General features: G+C 43.7%; 1 protein-coding gene across 2 annotated transcripts in view; it reads right to left on the bottom strand.

The window, feature by feature from the left end:
- Nucleotides 1-14,152, bottom strand: part of DPYSL4 (dihydropyrimidinase like 4) — a 49,440-nt gene extending 35,288 nt beyond the window's left edge. Inside the window, exon 1 of one of the 2 annotated variants that reach the window (XM_089510205.1) lies at nucleotides 13,846-14,152. In XM_089510205.1, the coding sequence (XP_089366331.1) occupies nucleotides 13,846-14,085 (240 nt within the window). In that variant the 5' untranslated portion in view covers nucleotides 14,086-14,152. Of the gene's footprint in view, nucleotides 1-5,304; nucleotides 5,599-13,845 lie in introns of those variants that run through there. The other variant, XM_089510206.1, reaches the window with a different exon arrangement.
- Nucleotides 14,153-23,269: the final 9,117 nt, after the last annotated feature.

Here is a 23,269-nt window from a genome sequence, read left to right as displayed (position 1 = left end):
TTTGCAAGTGAAACAAACTTCTGAAAGATGTGTAAAAATGACTTCATTCTTGCACAGAGTTGGAGTGAGACTTAGGGGCAAAGCAGTCAGGCAGGAAAAAGTGGCCTGAAGTTGCTTTTTCTGAGTGGGTCGAAACTCCACTGACCCCACTACCCATTCCCAAGGTGGCCCACATGTGCACACCATGACCGAATGGCATGGCGTCAAACCAGTTTGATAATCCAGTTTGAGATCACTTTAACTGCCATGTGCTATGGAATTCTGGGAAATGCAGTTCTGTGAGACATTTGGCCTTTTCTGTCAGAGAGCTCTGATGCCACAACAAACTACAATTCCCAGAATTCCACAGCATCGAGCCATGGCAGTTAAAGTGGTGTCAAATTGTATTATTTCTGTGAATGCAGTCTTACATAGAGTAGGCTCAGTGAAATTAATGGAATTTAAAACCCGAGATGCAGAGATACGTTAGACTCATTGATTTTAGTGGATCTACATTAAGCCTAAGTCTGGATCCATCTCATGAGCCTACATCCAATTTAGTCAGTCTCATGAAATCAAGGAAACTTGTTTAAGTGTAGATTTACTAGGGCAAGTTCCCATTGATTGGATGGGTTTAGGCTGCTCCATTAGGTCTAATACTCCAGTGATGGACCTGTATAGAATATAATAGTATCAGTGAGGAGAGTATCAGTGAGCTGGTTACAATTTCATCCATCTTTCTTTTAAGACCAGTGGTCTTGGAGATTGAGAAGGCCCTCCTCCTAGCCAAGTTCACGTTGGGTTCAGCAGTTTTAGAACTACGTATAAGGGCCACTCTGCAAGATTTCCAAAACTTTCACTCACATAGATAACCAAAGCTACAATATAATTCTCTGGCTTTTCTTCGCGAATGAAGATTTAGGAAGGACTCATCCCACGCTTTCTACAAGCGTGTTGATGACTAAAAAGGCAAAAGACAATATAATTATGTTCAATTTAAAAACGTACTTTAATTTTAAATACATACAGTATTTGTATCCTTCATCCTAAAAGCTTGGGACCAGAAATATTTTAGATTTCAATTTTTCTTATTTTTATTGTTTTGGATCTTGGAATACTTGTATTTGAATATGCATACATAATTTGATACTTTGGAGATGGGACCCAAATCTACACACAAAATTCATTTATGTTTCATATATACTTTATAGTTTATACACATAGAGGTTTATCGCACACCTTTTCCCCTCCGTTACGGGAACTGGAAGGGGATGCTCGGGGCTGTGCACGACCAGGGAAAAATGGATTTTATCGCACAGCAGATTGTCCTCAAAAGGGCCCTGTTCCATCCCCCGACGCCAAGCCATCCCCATTGAGTGCTGAGGGATGCCATTTTCCTTGGTTGGAGGACTTCCGACCAGAACATTTAACGCTCCTCAGCACTCAATGGGGATGGCTTGGCACCGGGGGATGGAATGGGGCCCTTTTGAGGATGATTTGCTGTGCAATAAAATTGGTTTTTCCCTGGTCACGTGCGTCCCCGAGCATCCCCTTCCAGTACCCATAATGGGGGGGAAAGGTGTGCGATAAACTTCTAAATCTGAAGGTAATTTTATACACTATTTTATAATAATTTGTGCATGAAACAAACTTTGTGTACATTGAACCATCGGAAAGCAAAGGTGTCACTATCTCAGCCACCCATGAAAAAAATTTTGGGTTTTGGAGTATTTCGGATTTCAGAATTCCGGATGAGGGAGACTCAACCAATACTTTTAAAACAACAGACTCTGAATCTAACTGGTTGTCCCAGCTAGAGCAGACCCATAGAATCTGACTCACCATTGATTCAATGGGTCTACTCTAGGCAGGGGTAGCAACTAGATGTAGTCCAACATGATTGTTTCACCAGCATATCACTATGAGAAAGGCTCAGAATGCCTGAATCCATTCTGCCCCATGCTCTGTAAGGCCTCTTGGGTGAGCAATTGTGTAGCTATTCTGTCTGGATGGCAACCCTTTTCCATAACAACCAAAGAATGCCTGATGCAGAATCCCATCTCACTCCTTTCCAGCCTATGCTTCCAGGGCTGGTTTTGTCTAGCTCACTCATTGCCAAACAATGGAGAATATTAAAGAGCCCAGCCCCTCATCTGTCAGACAGGGGGGTGGAGGGAAGGCCAGAGGAGCCATTCAGCCCAAGGCTCACCTCTTAAAGAAATCGTTGAAGCACTCACCACATCACATCTGCTTTGAGTTGTGAGTGGGTCTGAGAGACAATAGTACAGAGAGGGTGGATGGAACAAGGCCTAGCCAGATCACTAAGCATAAATGAATGGGGAACTGCTGGGGGATGGGGAAGAAGGAGCCATCTACCTCTTTTCATATGTGGATGTGTCCTGTTTGTTCTTTACACTGATGTGTGCTTTTAAGTGACATTGTGTATATGTTGGACTGTTGTTGTTGTTCCCTGCCTCGATTCCTGGGGAAAGGTGGGTAAGAAACAAATAGTAATTATTCTTGTTCTAAAGCATCAGGGAGCTGACAGGCAAGGCCATTAGAACAAAGATACCCAAGCCAAGAATAAAACGGACACCGAAGAAGGGAGGTAGAGAGACTTAAGCTGCATTAGAGCTTCCATAAACATAATGGCCAGGATTCAAAAAGCTGCTTAGGTCCAAGCACAAGGGACTTCTATTAGCCCAATGGAAGGCTGGGATCTTTTTCTCTCCAATTTTCTGATCCTTTCTGTCTGCTCCATGAAATACTGGATATTTAAAAAGATTTAAAAACACTGTGCCACACACATCACTGGGAAAAGCTGTCCTGGAGAGCTGATCCTTTTGTCTTGGGGTCCACTGCCTTTGTTTCACAATCCATTAGGCCCTCACTGATGTACTGTATTTCACATTTTATTTCAGTGGGTATTTGTTCAATCACTTCCAAATTTTCACTTCATTCACAACCATGCTTTTACTAGTGTACAAACACACCACTGAAAGAGTGGAGTAGAGAAGAATTAACATAGCATTATTATTTCAGAGAGAGGTCAAAAGTTTGCCCAATAGCATCATTAACATTGCAATTCTCTACATGCTGAATATTTGTTTTTTTTTAATGGAGAAATAAATTCCAGACAAGTCAGAACAGGACTGCATCCCAGCAGAATAAAAACGTGTACTTTGCAGAAATATAAAGCAAAATTGTGTGTAGATTAAATGTGGCTGCGTTTCTTAAGCAGACATATACAAGGATGCACATTGATGCAGGCTACATACAACGGAAGCTAGTATTTTCTAGATACAGTAATTTGCTGATGATTTGCTGTGTGCTACTCCTCCCACTTATGGGAGGGAAAGAGGAAAAATGTAGGCCAAACTAAAAATGATCAACATGAAATATACATGGAGTATTCCCTCCAAGCAATACCATGGGGAAAAGTGCTGATCTCTAATTTCCATACTATATTGTGCTAGGAAGGATTTTAATCCCCCCCCCCCTTTTGACCTGGAATATCTTGCCACTCTTGTGCATGTCTGCTCTTGGATTCAATAGGACTTACACCCAAATAAATATGTGCAAGACTGCAGCCTGTGTGGGATGGTGGTGACCCAGCATGTAACAGAGCTCTGGTGGGGAACATCAAAATAGATATGTACTGCAGATACTACAGATCAAAGGAGCCTGGGATAACCCAGTTCACATGTGAAGCCTTCAATTACATTGACTTGTTTTGAAAAGGTAACAGGCAATTTGGATGTGTGGCCTATGAAACATAAATAGCAGGTAAACAGAGCCTTGTCTTGCTATCATGAAGAGCCTCCAGCTGAAGAGAAAATTCTGCTTAAACCCTTCAGGGTTCAAGATGGGTTACATACAACAAAAGAGCACATGAAGGCTCTGGACGGGGAGCCTTCACCCGCAGATGCATAATACCAGCTCCCCACTCCCACATAATACTCTTTCTTGCATCCTCTTCCCTTTGCTCCCATATTCCCAAATTAAGACTGTGGCATTTCAAAGCTGAACTCTGCAGCCCTTGGTCAATAGAGCAGTTCCAAGGTCTTTCAAGCCAGGCGCACACTGAAATAACCTTTATCTGTTGTTCAACGCAACAGGCATGGGTTGCCTTTCGTGTGCCCAAAAGTGAGAAATAATCCAGGTACTGAACTGATTAGGTTTTCAGTCCCCTAAAGATATTTGCAATCCATGAGGTGACCTTGAGAATGTCACTCTCTCTCAGCCTGAAAGGATAGCAATGACAAACCCCCTCTGAACAAATCTTACCGAGAAAATCCCCACAATAGGGTTGTCCAAGTGAGAAATGACAGGAAGGCACATAACAACAACAATAATGACAACAACAACATTTTGAATCTTGGTCAGAGAAAACATGGATCTGGAATCTGTATGTCTACAGAAGACAAACAGAATTCCCAAAAAGAAAAATAAGGCAGGAGGGAGATGCCAATTCATCTTTGGTCTGCATGAAAATGGACATTTCTAAAAGAGAAAGATGGCTCTTGTTTTTGTTTTGAAATGGGGAAGCTGGACTCATAGACCCCCCCCCCCAAGGGCCTGGGCTCCATTGTTAGCGAATGAATGACTAGACTTTCCTTATGGACTGCCTCCTCCCTTAGCAAATGACTCAATGGGTCTCCTCTACTCTATTGGGTTTTTTGTTTGTCATGTGCCTTCAGGTTTCCAACCCTAAGGGGAACCTATCAGGGGTTTTCTTGGCAGGATTTGTTCAGAGGGGGTTTGACATTGCCTTCCCCTGAACCTGATTCAGTGGGTCCCCCTCTATTCTATTCAGTGGGTCTCCTCTCCTCTAATCAATGGATCTCCTCTATTCTGTGGGTCTCCTCTGTTCAATGAATCTTCTCCATTCTACTCAATGGGTCTCCTCTATTCTATTCAGTGGGATGAGAAAAAAGGGGGGAGCAAGAGCAAGCCCCTCACCCCAACGCAGTGCCCTTGCCCCAGAAGTGGCACTTTTCTCATTGCCTTCTGCCTCCCTCCGGAGGACTTGGATCAGGGCTCCCAAACCGTGGCTCGAATGCAAAAGAAGCAGCAGGCTCCCCAGCAGCCCTGGAGCAGCCTCCTCCTCCAGGCCCTTCCCCAGGAGAGCGGGGCAGAGGGAGAGGGCCTTGGGGCTTCCTCTGCCCAGAAGGGGGCCAGGGCAGGCTCAAGGGGGGGGGGGGCGATCGGGGCCCCCAGAGCCGAGGCCTCCCGTGGGGCCCTTCCCACCCGCAGGGCCTCCAAGCCCCCCCCCCCCCCGAGCCCCCCAAGCTACCGATCGGAGGCCTGGAAGGCAGGACCCACCGTGATGCGAGGGATGCTCTTCTTGCCTTGGAAGGACATCTTCGTCTTCTTCTTCTTCCCTCCGGAGGCTGCTTCCTGGTCGGAGGGGAAGAGGGGGGGCTGGGTGGGGGCGATCCTTCTTTTGGGGGGCTGGGTGCCAGGCGAGGGGCAGGCTTGGCCTTGGAGGGTGCGGGGGAGGGGGCTAGGTGCGCGCCTCTGCCGGCTGGAGGATTGGTCTGGCAAGGAAGGAAGGAAGGAAGGAGGGAGAGAAGAAGGAGGGAGGGATGGAGGGATGATGGAAGGGAGGAGGGGGTGTCTGGGTGTCTCCCGATTAGCATGCCAGCGCCGTCCTCCCAGCCGGCGGCACACGGAGCAGAGGGCCCCCGGCAAAGCAAGGCAAGACAAGGCAAGGCAAGACAGAGGGGCCTCCTTCCTTCCTTCCTCCCTCCCTCCCTCCCTCCCTCCCTCCCTTCCTTCCTTCTCAGCCCCTTCTTCCCTGCAGCCCAATAAAAGCCATCGCTGGCCAACAAAGGACACGCCAGTGGCCTCCCTAGGGCTGGCGGTGTCACCCGGTGTGGGGACTCATGTGTCACCCCCCCCCCCCCGCATTGACACCCTCCCATTGCACACCAGGCAAAGGACTCTAGTGCTTCTTTTGCCCGAATCAGTAGAGAAATCTTGTAGGACCTTTGCGACTCACTAAAAGAAAGCAATGGGCAGCAGGACCTCTCTTAGACTTCACTCTCCTTCATCTGAGGAGGTAGACTCAAGTCTAGGAAAGCACCTCCTGCTGCCACTTTCTTGCTTTCATTGAGGCCCTCTACAAGATCTTTCTCCGTACCAGTTCAACAGATAGCCCGGCTGGATCTTTGAGTTCTACAATTTTTTATTTTTTTGGACTCATGTTACTCGTAAAGCGTAACTCCTGTACATATGGCCAAATGTCACACTAATAGCTGCGATGGGAACGAGGAGCAAAATAAAAAAATATACCTCCAAATTATAACATCGTATGCACAGCATAAATGGATACATAGGGGAGATTTGGTTCAAATGTGACATTTTTAAAGAAAATTGAAAAAGAATAAAAATTGTAAAAAACAACAACCACAATTTAAAAATAAAATTTAATTTTTTAAAAAAATTGAAAATTGAAATTTTAATTTTAAAAAATGCTGGGGCCTCTCCTTTCTCCTCCCTCTGAGCTTCACCTCATTCCCACCATCTCTTAAAGCACTTTAAAGGGAAGCAGATGAATGCCACAACAAATTTCTGCCCCAAGGCAGATGCTGGAGGAGCAGTGGTGTCACCCACCCATAGGGTGTCCCCTGGTGCAGTCTGCACCCCCCCATGATGCCACTGGTGGACACACCAGGGAACCCCTAGACCACTGGGACCACAGACATTCTTCTCCCCCCACCTGTCTTCCATTCATTGGTTTTACTAGGGGGTGCGAGGGGTGCGCACTGCACCAGGTGACACTCCAGAACCAGGTGCCACCACTGCTCTCCTAAAGCCTGCCTTTGGACAGCAATGGGCTGGGCATTCGCCTGGGTCCCATTAAAATGCTGAAGAGGTTGGGGGGAATTGAGGGAACCTCATTGGGAGCAGAAAGGAGAGGTCGCAGGGCTTGCTTGCTTGTTTTTAATAAATTTTAATTTTTAAAAATGGGGGGGGGTAGAATTTATTCTTTCAAACTTTTCTTTAAAAACATCACTTTTTACCCACCATGCATACTTGACTATAAGTCAACCTCATGAATAAGTCAAGGGTAGGTTTTAGGGCCAAAATTATGGATTTTGATCTGAACCCTGGATAAGCCAAGGGTAAAATTTAGAGGCACGTAACAAAGAATACAAAGGATGAAGCTAAGGAAAACAATGCCAAAGAATTTCTGACATAGCTGTTGGTGCTTTTTCAATCTAGGCATTAAAAAAAAGTCAGAAGTGGAGCCATGGTGGATGGAGTAGAAGGGGTTGGTGCTTCTTTTAGGTGCTCCTGAAATGGACCAAGCTCCATTTTGTGGGGCCTTGTCCTCCTTTGCGGTGATGATCTCAGGTCACCCTGCACCAGCCCTATGCTCTTGCTTGTGGCTTGGCTTGATTTACACTTGAGGAGCTGGGAAACCCACAGCTAGTTCTCAGGGTAGTGTTTGCCTCACCACTCTGGTACTTTTCGATCCCAATTGCAAAGTGGCTTGATGATGGTGGTGGTGGTGGTGGTGGTGATGATGACAATAACAATAATAATGTTTATTTTAGGTCCCAACCGTGAAGTGGTTTGATGATCCTGATGATAATAACCTTTATTTTAGGTCCCAGTAGTGAAGTGGTTTATATTCCCTATTACCATGTATGGATGCAAAAGCTGGACAATTAAGAAAGCAAATAGGAAGAAAATCAATGCATTCAAAATATGGTGCTGGAGAAGAGTGCTGAGGATCTTGAGGACACCAAAAAGATAAACAAATGGGTTCTAGAGCAGATCAAGCCAAAAATTTCCCTGGAAGCCAAGAGAACAAAACTGAGGCTGACATTACTTCAGACACATCGGGGTTGTTCTCACTAGGTGAAACCCCGCATTCTGAATCGAATCCAAGGAGTGGCGTTCCTATTAGGATCCGATTTAAACCTAGAACGGTTCTAGAGCAACCCGCAATCGTCTCCATTACAAATCGAATTGTAGAGCGGAATAAAATTTTGATTCGAGTTTTCCTCATTTAACGCGTGTTAAAAAAACACTAGGGTCTGACCTACGTTTTTCCATTGATTCGATTTAGGAACCGGAGCATTTAAATAGGAACGACAGCCTTTGAAATTGCGTTAGATGAATGGGAGGAGCGGAGTGCGATGGGGCTGTCCTGGGGGAGTTGCCCTTTCTGTCCCCATCCGTCTGGCTGTCGCCATTTTTGCTTCCCTCACCCCTTTGTCCGCTGTGGTCTTTCAATAAGAGATAAGGATTATTTTTATTTTTTATTTTAATGGTTTACAGGCGCTTAATCTCTTCAGCGCTTTAAGCGCCTGAAGTCCCGGCTGCTCAAGCGCCTGCATCTGCCAAAGGAGTACAAGGCTTCCCCCGGTGGATTGCAACCTCCCCTCTGTGTGGGGAGAGCCCATTTCTAACGGAGGAGAGGCAGGAAGGGAAGGCTCCTCTCAAAGAGGCATTCCCTGCCCGCTTGGGCACTGATCTCACCCAGGCAGGGAAGGGAAAGCTCCTCGCGAGGAGGCATCTGATCTCGCCCAGGCAAGGAAGGGCTCTGATCAATGGGGGGGGGGGGAATAGAGCCTTTCTCCCTCTCTTTCTCAAATGGAATCTGCCTTCTCCTCCAACCCTGGAAAGAGAATCTTTGGGAAGAGTGCTCCCTCCCTGCTTTTCCAGCAGCCTCCTTCATTGATCTCTGGGCTCTCTGAAGGGATTCTCCCTGGCTGTCTTGGGAGACAGGATGCTGCCCTCCAAAACCTATCCCATAGTTCCTCTGGAAAGAGCTTCGCTTTTTGCCAGAAGCCTCTCCCATTGATCTCTGTGCTCTCTGAAGGGATTCTCCCTGGCTGTCTTGGGAGACAGGATGCTGCCCTCCAAAACCTATCCCATAGTTCCTCTGGAAAGAGCTTGGGTTTCTTAAATTCGCTTTGCCAGAAGCCTCCCCCATTGATCTCTGTGCTCTCTGAAGGGATTCTCCCTGGCTGTCTTTTGGGAGACATGAAGAGGGGATGCTGTCATGGAAAACCTATCCCATAGTTCCTCTGGAAAGAGCTTGGGTTTCCTAAATTCGCTTTTCCAGCAGCCTCCCCCATTGATCTCTGGGCTCTCTGAAGGGATTCTCCCTGGCTGTCTTGGGAGACATGAAGAGGGGATGCTGTCATGGAAAACCTATCCCATAGTTCCTCTGGAAAGTGCTTGGGTTTCCTAAATTCGCTAAATTCACAAACAGTCAATGAAATGGAAACGATGCCAAAAGATAAATCGCTTCCAAATATTCCGGATTAACGTTACGTCATTCTGACGTACTATTGATTGACAGCTCCAAATAAGGTATGGAGGAGAAGAATCGCTTTATTTAAACACCGATTTCATGCCAAGTAGGAACGCTTGCAGGTAAAAACTTCGATTTAAATAACCAGATGGGAACGATGAACAAAGTGATTCGGATAGCGGGATAAGAACAGTGTTATTTTGAATCGATTTTATTAAAAACGTTGTATTTTAAATCGTTTCAAATCTTAAGTGGGAACAACCCCATCATGAGAAGGCACTACTCAATGGAAAAAAACAATAATGCTGGGAAAGGTGGAGGGAAGTAGAAAGAGAGGAAGGCCACATGCTAGATGGATGGACTGTATTCGGGAGGTTATGGGTATGGGTTTGCAGGAACTGAATAGAGCCTGTGATAGGGTTGCATTAGAGTTACCGTAACTCAACAATGACTTGGAGGCCCACAACAACAACAAAGCAAATCTCTTGTGTTGAGATTAATTAGATCTTCTAGGAAGCCAAATGCCTTTGATTTCCATGCACTCAGTTTCTTTGAGAGAAAGAACCCCAACACCCACAGCCCCTCTCTCTTCTTCCCTGCCTTGGTTTGTTTTTGCATCAGTTGCAAAAGGATGCTGCTCAGCCTGATCCTATGCTGTTTTCAGACAGAATTCTTGCTTTATTGAACAGAACATTCTCAGATAGGAAGAAGCCATCTGGTTTATTGTAACAGGGTTAAGTGCTCAGACTCTTGTCAAGATTTTCCATCTGGAACATTACCCACAATGAATCAGGCAGCCCTTTGCCCAGATCCAGGCCTTCCACTAGGAATTTTTATATTTTCAGTCTTGCAGTTGAACATAAGATGCTTTGCTATTGTTTGTTGTTGTGTGCCTTCAAGTTGTTTGTGACTTATTATGACCCTAAGGTGACCCTATCATGGGGTTTTCTTGGCAAAATTTGTTCAGAGGAGATTTTGCCATTGCCTTCCTCGAGGCTGAGAGAGTGTGACTTGTCCAAGTTCACCAAATGGGCTTCATGGCCAAGTTGGAATCAAACCCTGGGCTGCAGAGTCATAGGCCAACACTCAAGCCACTAGGCCTCACTGCTTCCCACTTAACAAGAGGCATGTACTTAATTATGACACACATTACAAGAATAGCCCCTGAGCTTAACACCTTCCCCTTAAGGAGAGGAAAACCCCAATTAAATATAGTTACTGAGAAGGACACCTGATGTGATAACTGCAAAGGAGGGCAAGGCACTGCAAAATGTAGGACCTTCAAGAATGATGTAGGACATTACCAAATAAATGCTAAAAACACCTCATATAAATGTAAATTCATGCTTCTCAGCCATACTCAGAATAGAACACATTTTGAAATTCCTCCTGGACAGAAGGTTGAAATGGAGGACATGTTCTGGAAAAGGAGGTCACCCTGACTCATGGAGGATGGGACTCTTTAATGGCTTAGCTTCCTGCTAATTGCCTGGCTCCCCTTCTATTTAGAGAGACTGGATGGCACTCAGCACCCACATCCTGGGAGTGAACAAAAGCTAGTATTGTATTTGTGTCCTTCATATAGGCCTTAGGCCAGCGGCATCATTAGGGGAATGCAGACTGCACCAGGTGACACTCTAAGAGGGGGGTGACACCACTGCTCCCCAAACATCTGTCTTTGGGCAGAGACAGGCTGTGACATTCACCTGTGTCCAATTAAGATGCTGAAGAGATGGAGTGGGTGGGGTGAGGCTCAGTGGGAGGAGCAAAGAGAGGACAGAGGTCTTTAAAAATAACATTTCAAATTTAAAAAATAATTTTTAGTTAAAAATTTTTAAAAATCATTTTTAAAATTTTCTTTAAAGACATCACATTTTACCATTTTTTTACTTTAAGCACATGAAACTATGTGCATATAAATACATTTAGACTGTGCATATGATATTGTAATTTAACAATATAATTATAATTGTGCTAGTTGTTTAATGTCACAACTATTACCATTATCCTTAGTACAAAAAGCATTACTAAGGATGGTGTGGTATGGGTGGAGGGAGGGTGACACTAGGGGCTACTGCACTGGGTGACACCAACCCTAGTGACGCCACTGCCTTAGGCGGTCTGTTTTGGCTTTCCACCAAAATATAGACATATATATCAAGGTATAGTGGGGGGGAAATATGTCTTCTCCCTCCCTGAAAATACAGAAGCTCCCGGTGTATTCTCAGGGAGAGAGGAGACTGTGTTTTTCACTGATCCTTAATGCTCATAGATTTAATGATTAAGGTGATTAATATATCCCCCTCTCCCATCTCACTGTTGATAATCCCTACCCCCCTCTACTACCAAGTGTACACACCCACCCAGACACCTGCCCAAAGAATATCAACACATGCATCCGACAGCTTGGGCTCTGGTTTTCTGCAACAATAATTGACTTCTGTCAAAATTGTTAGTTTTTAAGACTCCCTTTCCCACTCCTTTGACATAGTGGCCACCCTATAGAATACAAAGGGATCTTGTGGCATCTTTGAGGTTAACTGAAAGAGAGAAGTTGGTAGCATAAGCTTCCCTAGACTTGAACCTACTCCCCCAGTTTGGATTCTGTTGTTATTGTTATTGTATGCCCTCAAGCCGTATCCAACCTTTTGTTGTTGTTGTTAACTGCCTTCACGTCGATCTCGACCCATGGCGACCCTATGGATGAGGCCTCTCCAACCGCCCCTTGTCCTCTACTGCTCTGCCCAACTCTTGATATTCATGGTCTCTTTAATAGAGTCCATTCATCTAGCATTTGGCTTTCCTCTCTTTCTATTTCCCTCCACCTTTCATAACACTGGAGTTTATCACACTGGGGCAAATTCCGGCATTAAAAAGAGATTAAAGCACATTCAAAGCACACCACAAATAAAGCAAAAATAGCGAGTAATTGCAGAAATGATTATCACACAATTGTACAAATAAAGTGATACCGAAAATGCTTTGTTGCTAAAATCCCAAAAGTAAAAAAAAAGCACATTAATGCTGCTTTGTGACCAGGTTTTGTGTGATGTCGTGTGAAATCATTTCACGTAATTACGCAATTTTTCTGGAATATTCATGGGATAAACTCCCGATCGCCTTTGTGTGATAAACTCCATTATTGTGAGACATCTAGCCTCCACTGTAAGAGAGCTCTGGTGCCATGACAAAGTAGAAAGCATACGTTCCAGTAGTACCATGGCAGTTAAAGTGGTGTCACACTGGATTGTGGCTGTAGTGTGGCTCAAGCCTAAGCCTGCATTAGCCTTATTTCATGCAGATTTTCTTTCTCTGCAGGAAAGGAATAGGGTGGCTGGCTACATCTTCTAAGAATGGCCCTATGCATGCCCATGGAATCCCAATAGGATTTCCTCTTGAGTTGAATGCGCTGTGCTCTGCCCTTCACCTGAAAAACCAAGGCAAGGAATTTGTTTCATTCAGTGAGTCTCAAAGGTGCTACCAGATATCTCTATGGACTGATTCTACAGACTAACACAGCTATATCTTTGAACTCTCCTTGGCAAAGTCAAACAATTCGGACCTGCAAAATTGACTGGGGTGTGTCTAGACACTGCAGAAATAATGCAGGGGTGACACCACTTTAAAGGCCATAGCTCCATCCTAGAGAATCCTGGGATTTGTAGTTTTTCAAAGTCTGGCACCTTCCCTGCCAGATTCTGTAGGATGGAGCCTTGGCAGTGAATTGTGTGCAGATGCCTTCAAGTTGCCTATTGACTTATGTCAAGCCCATGGCTTTCATGTATTTAGGCATGGGTCACTCGGAGGTTGGGTTACCAGTTCCTTCCTCTGAAACAGAGCCCACCAAAGCAGCCAGTCTTGGTTGGCAGCTTCCTATCCAAGTCTTGTCCAGGGCTGACCCTGCTTAGCTTCCAAGATCAGGCAGGATCTGGTGCCTTTGGGGTATTTAGGCATCCAAGTGGCTAAAGTGGAGGGACTGGGAGAGTGGGGGAGAGGGAAACTAAATTCAATACAGGGAGCATTTTAGAAACCTCTCCAGTCATTTCAACAGATGGCAGAGGATCAAAAGTGTAGCAACTGAGGGCAAAGGAGAGAATTGTCCTCCAAGCAATAAGGATCCTGCTCCCTCCAAGGACATCTTCCTTCAGCGCTCAAAGGTCTGTCCCTTTGCAGAGAATAAATCCCTGAAAATTGTTCCCATTCGTTTGGACATTTTGCCCGTTCCTTTTCCTTTGGGTACCCAAACTGTGACTGCATCCAGACGACAGAAAAGTATTTTGGACTCCAGCTCCCAGAATCCCAGACCATTAGCCAACGTAGCTGAAGCTTCTGGGAGGTGAAGTCCCAAATCTCTTAAAGGGCACAGTTTGGGGACCACTGCTGACTAAACCTATCCAATTGGTCAGATTATTTGTTTACCTACTATTAGTATACGGTGATTTCTTAAGGCGATTTCTGCCAGAACAAACTTCGGTCTCCAGATCTCACAGCCTGGAGCCATGGCTGTTCAAGTGGGATGAAACCGGGTGATTTGTGTGGTGCAGATGCACTCTCCCTGTCTTCCCCCAACCTCCCCTGGTGGTGGTTACCTGGTGGCACCCATTGGGCGCTGCTGCTCCCTGGGAAGGCAATGGGCTTGGTGGGCTCCTTCCCAAAGTGTTCCCTCCACTTCTGCTGGTGCTCTTGCTGCCGGAGGTCGGGAGGTTGGAAGAGGAGGAAGAAGAGGAGGAAGAGGAGGAGGAGACCTGGCTGCCTCTCCTGCTGCTCCCTTGGAGGGACTCAAAGTCCAGAGTCTTGTTCTCAAAGGCGCCTTCCACGTTGCAAAACATGCCTCCATACTTCTGCCGGGGCTTAGGGCTCCCCGTCCCCAGGACAGAGAAGAAACCGGGCAGATCCTCCTCCTGGTGGGCTTTCTGGGAGCCCATGGCTGGCCAAGGAGGCAGGCAGGCAGCAGCCTCAGCCCCAGCAGAGAGCCCCTCTGCTTCCTTAGGGCTGCTGCTGCTGCTGCTGCTGCTGCTGCTGCTCTCAACGCCCCGGAGCTGTCCAGGGAATGTGGTGCTGAACGCGCCGCGCTGGAGGAGTTCAGGGGAAGGAGCAGCAGGAGGAGGATCCCCATCATCGTCATCATCACCATCGCTGTCACTTGGGAGGATCCACCTCGGGGCCAAGGGGACACCAGGGAGGAAAGAAGGGCGAGACAGAGAGGCAGCCAAAGGACAGCTCTGCTTGGGCTCATAGAGCTTCTTCGCAGCCCAGGAAGAGAAGCAGCAGCAGCAGGAGTAAATAAGAATAAGAGTAAGTGATAGTTATTCTTATTAATTGTTAGACAGTGGGGTATTTATATCTCCCATTGTATAACAATAATAACTATTATTCTTATTCTTAAATACTACCACACACACACACACCATTGTGTAACAATTAATAATAACTATTATTCTTATTCTTAATTACTAATATATATATATATATATATATATATATAGTATAACAATAACTATTATTTATTCTTTTTCCTAATTAGTACTCTCTCTCTCTCTCTTTGTATGTGTGTGTGTGTGTGTGTGTGTGTATATATATATATATATATCCCATTGTATAACTATTACTTATTCTTATTCCTAATTAGTACTCTATGTGTGTGTGTGTGTGTGTGTGTGTGTATCCCATTGGGTAAAATTAATAATAACTATTACTTATTCTTATTCTTAATCATGCACACACACACGTATATCTCCCACTGTGTAACCTATTCTTATTCTTTATCCCATTATGTAACAATTAATTATTATTATTACTTATTCATATTCTTAATTACTACCACACACACACACACACACACACACACACATATATATATATATATATATATGCACCATAGTATAACAGTTAATAATAACTATTACTGTACTTATTCTTAATTACACATATATATTTATACCATTGTGAAACTTATTCTTATTCTTAACATATATATATCACTGTATAACAATTAATAATAATAATGATAACACACACACACACACATTATATGGTGGAACCAGTGAAGAAAGAAGTGCAACAGAGAGACAGAGTGACAGATTCTGTCAAAGCAATTATTCCAGCTCCAGCAGAACAAGATGCACAAAAAGGACAGAGTTTGTTGGGTTCATAAGCCTATTCACAGCTCATGAAGAATAGTAGTAGTAATGTAGTGGATTATATGTAATATAATGAAATATAATATGATATATAATTAATTATTATACAGTGGTACCAGTGAGGGAATAAGTGTGACAGCAAGACAGAGTGACAGATTCTGTCAAAGCAATTATTCCAGCCCCAGCAGGACAAGATTCGCCAAAAGGACAGAGTTTGTTGGGTTCATGAACCTATTCACAGCTTATAAAGAGTAGTAGTAGTGGTGGTGGTGGTAGTAATACAGAGTTTGTTTGATTCATGAAACAAACAGCTCATGAAGAAGTAGAAGTTGTTATTATTATTATTATTATTATTATTATTATTTATACCACAGTTCCTCCATATTTGCTGGGATTAGGGATTTAGCATCTCCATGAAAGTGGATAAAACCCAATTTAAAAAAACCTGATATTTTAACCCAAAGGAACACCTCTCAAGGAATCTCTAGGCCCCCTAGTGTAACTCTGTGGTCAGCATCTGCTGTAACATGATGATAGATTTGCACTGGAGGACGGACACATTCCTAGAGGAGTGTTCTCTTTAGGAATCTCTAGGTCTTCCAGCATGACTTCTGGTGGACATCAACCATAGAGTCACACTGGAGGACCTCGAGATTACAAGATATAAAATATTATTCAAATCTGTGAATAGTCAAAGTCACAAAAGCCAAAGCCACAAATGTGGAGGATCAACTGTATTTATATTATATTTCATAGAATCATAGAGTTGGAAGAAACCACAAGGCCCATTTATATAACTGTTATGTATGTTTCTGCATATGTTTTGTTTGTCTTTAAGTCATTTCCAATCTATGACTACCCTAAGGGGTCCCCTATCATAGGGATTTCTTGGCAAGGTTTCTTCAGAGGAGATTTACCATTGCCTTCCCTTGAGGATAAGAGCATGTGAGTTGCCCATTAGGTTTTCATGGTCAAGGTGGGATTCAAACCCCGATCCCTAGAGTCATAGTCCAGCACTCAAACCACTATGCCACACTGTCTCACATATATAATATAATAGGAAATATAATAAAGGCAGCCCCAACTGGAGTGCATTACAGTAGTCCAAATGGGATGTAACTAAGGCATGTACCACCATGGCCAGATCTAGTGTTTAAAGATGTTTTGCAACAAAAATTACTCATGGTCCTCCAAAACATACCTATCAGTCTGTCAGCCTTGGTCAACTATAGTTCTGTTGGCCAAACCCAGAAGTCTTATTTCCAAATTTTAAATGAATAGCTTTGGGGTTTTATTTTTGGTAAAACAGCACATGTGTTTTTTATGGCATCTTCATTTTTGTCTCCAGTTTCCCCTTAATTTTCACCCACCTATGGACTAAATCAGTAGAACAAATAAAATGTGATCATTATATCTTCCATGCACTTGTAATGTGCTGTCTGAGACACACTTTGAGGCATAATACAATTTATATTGTATATTATCTCAATATCCATTTTTAAAAAAAGCTTTTCATATTAGACCAAGTTAGGAGTTTTACTTTGCTAATCACTATTCGGTCAGAATTTATATAAAAAGTAGGTCCCTTGTTAGACTAGGTTCTTGATGAATGAGACAATAATAATCCTGTGTAAGAGGCTTGCATGCAACTGATGTTAGCCTTGGGGCGATTAGCTACCCTTGATTTCACATACTTTCTTCCTGTGTTGTTTTAGCTGATATAGGATTATTGCTCCAGAAAAGAGTTACTGGACAGAATTAGGTCATCATATTGCAGCACAAGCAGAAAGCTTGGCCCAATGGTGGTTTGTTTTGTTTTTTAACCAAAAGAAAATGGAGAGACGCCATTTATTCATGAAAACATTTCTGACAATTGCGTTCTTTATGATCTAAAGAACACGCTTAGTATCAGAACTGGACTCAACATTATTAGACCAGTTACTATGTGGAAGTAACTACTTGCATGAGTGCTTGCTCTCATGATCAGTTTAACATTGGTTAAATTTCCTTTTACTTTTTTTAGAGGCCTCTTCCATGAATCAAGAACTCAGAACCTTCTTAACAGAAATAGGTAGTGTTGTCTTCTGTGGATGTCCCTATGCAATGTACTATAAGTCCATGACAGTCTTCACTGTATTCACCTGATCATTCCTCCAGTGTTTAGGAACTTTGCAAAGAAAGAAGAACCCAGGCAGAAGACCAGTCAATTATCCCCCCCCCCCCCCACCAAGCATTATCTGCCTTGGCCATAATCCTGTTGCTGTCTTATGTAAGTTCCCCTATGGAAGCGTTTGGATATTTTTGCCATATACGGAGTGGGAATGTTCAATTCAAGGTTGTGGAAGTCAAGTGATGGATGTGGTGCCCTTGATGCATATATACATAATGCATGTACATAAGTAGTTGTGAATCCAGTTGCACTTTTGGTGTCTTGGTTCAATTGTCATTCAACACAAGGATTATGTAGCACAGTTAATGCATAATTACATATGTAGAGGTTCATGCTACACAACTGATGTAGGATCTTGGCCATAATCAAGATGTTCTTTGGGGGGAAACATTGTAGTCTTTCATTCCCTCCCCTGTCCCACCACCCCATCAGGCACGTCTACTGCAAATACATTCATCCCCCCAGATTTGTGGCTTTGATATTTGCAGATTTGATTAATTATGTTCTCTCTCTAGGAATCTCTAGGTCCTCCAGTGCAACTCTCTGGTAAACTTTAACTAAAGGTTGCACTGAAAGACCTAGAGATTCCAAGAGAGAATATTCTACTAGGCATTTGTAGCTCCTCCAGTGCAGTTCTATGGTCAGTGTCTGTTGGACGTTGACCAGAGAGTTGTACTGGAGGACCTAGAGATTACTAGAGAGGTGTTTTCTAAGGTAAAAATATGGTGTTTTTGTTATTTGTGATTTTTCCATATTCATGGAGGGCTTGTGCCCCTAATCCTAGTGAATATGGAGGGACATGTGTAGTATAAAGATGGAAATGCATTGGAAGTTACTTAATTACATCATAGAATCTATGGTATAGCTCCGTGATGGCGGACCGGTGGCACGTGGTGCGGTTTCGCCAGGCACGGGGGCTGAGGGAGAAGGCGGAATGGGCGCGTGCCCATTCCGCCTCCTCCCTGCCATTTTCGGGCCTCCTGTTGTCTCTCTGAGACAGCGGGAAGCCAGAAAATGGCGCCTGGGAGGAGACAGAGGCGTGTGCGCGTCTGTCTCCTCCTCCCAGCCCTCTTCCCTCCCGGCTTGCCTTGGCTCGCGAAGGCTGAGGAGGAGGTGGCTGGGATGCGTGCCCAGCCACCTCCTCCTCCTCCCCGGCTTGGGAAGGGGCGCGGGGGCCACTTGGCATCGCAGCGATCTCCGCGGTGCCAAGCGGCCTCCTCCTCCTCCCCGGCTTGGGAGAAAGCCTCGGCCTCCTCTCAGGCCGGGAAGGGGTGCGGGGGCCGCTTGGCATCACAGCGATCGCCGCGGTGCCAAGCGGTCTCCTCCTCCTCCCCGGCTTGGGAGGAAGCCTCGGCCTGCTCCCAGGCTGGGAAGGGGCACGGGGGCCACTTGGCATCGCAGCGATTGCCGCGGTGCCAAGTGGCCTCCTCCTCCTCCCTGGCTTGGGAGGAAGCCTCGGCATCCTCTGAGGCCAGGAAGGGGCGCGGGGGCCTCTTGGCATTGCAGCGATCTCTGCGGTGCCAAGTGGCCTCCTCCTCCTCCCGGCTTGCCTTGGCTCGCTGGGAAAGTGCTCCACGGGGCCCTTTCCCAGCGAGCCAAGCCTGAGGAGGCAGCTGTGACGCGTGCCCAGCTGCCTCCTCCTCCTCCCAGCGAGCGAAGGAAGGGCGAGGGCCCTTTTGCCGGCCTCTGATGGCCCCATGAGGGGCCCTCAGGGGCCGGCAAATGCTGGGGGAGGAGCCAGAGGCTCCCTCCCTCTGAAAAGCCCCACCCCTGGCACACGACCTTTAAAAGGTTCGCCATCACTGGTATAGCTATCCAAAGAAATTAGCTGAGATCATGTAAAAGCTGTGTTGTCTGTGGTTGGTGGCTGCCATTGGGGCACCTAATGGAATTGCTGCCTATATCCAGAACAATTGCCTATATCCAGACATTGCCTTCTGTGAATGGCAAGGCTCCTTCTATCAGTAGAAGGAACATAGTGTCTGCTGTCAAAATGGAGGAAAGTGCAATTTTCACAGGTTTCTTCTCCCCTTTCTCCATACCTTCCTAGGCACTGAGGGACTCTGTTAAACAACATAGAAGGTACTGTGCAAGGCTGGGGCTGGGGGATCGGTGAAAGATTCTTCCCCTTCTTCCCACTGGTTGAAATTACCTTATTTGCGTGTTCTACTGATGCCAGCAAACTTTGCACTCAAACAATAGTTCTTCCATGTGTGCACACACAGAATTATATCCAATGGAGTCATTCTATTCACACTCGAGTCTCCATAATGCTAGCCATGAATGCCTTCCTTGGGCCATACAGGCTGCCTGCCTCTCCTAGTTCTTCTGAGATTTTTAAAAGTTAAAACAATTTTTTACTGGGAGTCTGACATGCTGCAAAATAACTTTTCAGTGCTGCCTGGAGGGAAAAAAAGACACTCAGACCATTTGTTGGTTTAAAAGACTTTTTTTAAAATTAAAAGTTTACAATAATTTATGTACTTTACAAATGAATAGAAAGTCTCTGGTATATATATATACATATATAGCATATGAACCACAATACAAAAATATGTGTAAAATTTTGTACATATAAGCCTAGTTTAGGCTCATAAATCATCTCTTTAGCACAGAACAAAACATTTAAGTATTTAGGATATGATTATTATGAGATTACATTAGAAAACGCAAGTAGAACATGGCATATTTACCATGGAATAAATCTACTGTAGATGTATTTGGTTTTTACAGACATTTACAATGGATGTTTAAATAAACTGTACAATAAATATGGAAATGTACTATACATATTTACAATACAATTTCCTGAGTCTAAACTAAATCCATTTCTGTTCAGTAACAGATTCTACACTGTAAGGATTTAATGGTGTCATTACAGATGCAAGAAAATTTGGCACCTATCCACCAAAAAATAACTTCCAGTTGCATTTTTTTCTCTTTGTGATAACACATATTTATGTTAACAAGCTGTGTAAGGCACTCAGGGATATACTGAAGGCTATAGATATTAAGCGAGCTGAGTACTTTTAAATAACAGCCACAGTCCTTCAACAGCTTGAACCACAGGCATAAGCCTGCAATATGTAACACACAATCACTGACAAAGTAAGCAGCGGTTCAAATGGATTATAGTTTAGACACAATGGTTAAAAGAAGAATCAGAATTTACATGTTTTGAAACTGACAAAAATAAGCAATGTGCTAGATAGTTGTGAACATGATACAGGGTTAAGGCTTTCCTGAAATTCTGCTTTTTACCATTTGATCTCTATATATTTACTTCCCATATTTCTTTCTATTTTGGCTTTTTCTACTATATTAATCATTCAACTAAAACATCACTGTGAGCTGCTCCATACATGGTCCCCAACTTGGCAGAGATACCTGTGGAGATGTGGGAGGAAACTGTAGGCTTCTGATGCACAAAAAACCTTTAACCTGAGCTAGAGCTTTCATGCATAAATTCCTATCCAAATAGGTTTAGATCATCCCTTTGTTTAAATGCCAGGGAAACTCCATTACAATTATATATTATTTAAGTAGGTAAGTATGTATTTTCCAGTCACTGAAGTCAATTAACTTGTTTGCTAAGTTCTCAAATATTGCTTATACCTTGTCAATGAATTAAAACCAGTGCTTGCATTTTGTAGATACCAAGCAAGTAATGTCTCAGTTAAGGTATATGTTTTTAGACCTGAATGTATTGATGGCCATCTTTTTGGCATAAGTGTTATAACGCAAATTCAGAGGAAGAGGAAGTAGCACTACATGGATAGGTCTCATAGATATGTCTCGCAAGGCATATTTCTGTCACTTTGGCATAATGTTACATTTTGGAATCTCCTGTCATGATCATAACCGTATCCTACAAATTTCTCTGATGGTGCAGTTTACTTTAGGATTAAATAGCTCGCTCAGATGCACATTTACTTAGCAGTAAGTCTGATCAACCTTTGCTTCTCTTTGTTCACTGGCAGAGGGCTATAATATGAATGTGATCACAAGAGTCGTTTGTTTCCCGTATTTAAAATGTTGAATTCACAATTAGTATGTAACACACTTCATATTCTGGAGTTATCTAAAATGTTATGTGTCATCATCTACATGGTGAGTTAAACACAAAATTAGAAAGCCAGGGGGACTGTCCTAATTTTAGAGTGAGTGAAACTAAAACCTGTATCGTTCTGTGTGTGCATGTGTATGAATGCAATGCAAGATCTCTGAGTGACAGAAATCTCAAAAACACATTCATTGAGCCATTCTTCAATGTACAAAACATCCGTTTCTATATAGACAAAAACATTTTACGTCACTTATTTACAATGCTTGTATACATCTGTCCTATACAGATATGTTGGTAGAAAAAGAAGAAAATGTGGTAAATGACAATTGAAGAGTTGGGTAATGGATACTGAAACATATATACAGCATGCAACAACATGGCTGAAAAGGAAAGATCCTCCAGCCAATTTTCAAATATACTTGTCTTTACATTCTCAGATCCTGCCCAGTAGATCATATATTCCCATGCATATCCAGGCCAATAGCAGCATCTGACTCTCCAAGCACCACTATATAGTCAGGCATTTAACTTAAGGCATTTTAAAAGATGCCTGCATAAAATATAGCACATGTCAAACTTGAATATGTTTTAATTAGAGCCCAGTTTTGCCTCCCAATATAGTTTCTGCTTTGGTTGTAAATAACTAAGACACACACAGAGTTCCTACAAAAACAGGGTTCTTCCCTTCATTTAAAGATATGGTAGCATGCACAGAACTATTTGCCTTTGAAATCAGTGGGGAAATCTGGTGCACAGAGGGAACTCTGGATGTGCATGAAGAGCTTGTCCTTGCTGAAGGAGTGTCTTAATCAGAATAACGTGGCCAAATTAATCACACTGCATGCACACTAGAGTCACTGTGCATGGGCTTATTTTACTCCACAAGTTCAAAAAGGCATTTGACAGGAGGAGGATGGGTCCTGTTGAGATGACAACTACCAGGAAAAAAAGCCAAGCTTATGGAAGACAAAAGCGAACACAGACTCGGGGATAGCAGCAAATATGTATATTATCATTGAACTATGAGCAAAATCCAGCCAAATATAGATATTCTTAAAGTGTACACTGATATCAGTGGGAGAGAAAGGTGTATGCTAAATATCCTCTACAGGTCTACTCAGAAGTTGGACATACTCCCAATTAAGCAACTACAGGACTACAACCTTTAACTCTCGCTGAGTACATGTGGTAGTTAAAAGGTACAATTGTGTGCACATTCACTAGGGAATAGGTCCCACTGAGTTAAGCACTTAAAGCAGCATGACAAAAGTGCTGAACTTAATTGGGTGATATCCAATTAAATCTTCCAACTTCTGTCAATGCAATGAAGAGGAATGGCCCCCTTTCTGAAAGAACCCAAGGGGGCTTAAACTCTGTCCAGAACCACTTGGAGAAGATTTAGAAGCAGAGGGACTTACAAAAGAGAGGAATAGGTCCCCATGTTCAATTGGATTTTGACTTGGACCTCACCCAATGGGCTTATACCTTTGCAAGTTTGCTTAAAATTTTAGCTGAAGTGCCATCTCTGAGTAAACATGTTAAGGTTTATGCTGGACAGATGCTTAACTTCAGATAGATTATATTCCTGCTGTATTTAGAAATAAAAAGATTTGAGATGTTTTAATGAGCATGAAATC

The sequence above is a fragment of the Sceloporus occidentalis genome, unplaced genomic scaffold (assembly GCF_023333645.1).
Source record: "Sceloporus occidentalis isolate IW3139 unplaced genomic scaffold, rSceOcc1.0.p SCAF_2, whole genome shotgun sequence".
In the NCBI taxonomy this organism is placed as follows: Eukaryota; Metazoa; Chordata; class Lepidosauria; order Squamata; family Phrynosomatidae; genus Sceloporus; species Sceloporus occidentalis.
The sequence above is the reverse complement of the archived record's forward strand: the minus strand, read 5'-3'. Positions and strand labels throughout refer to the sequence as shown.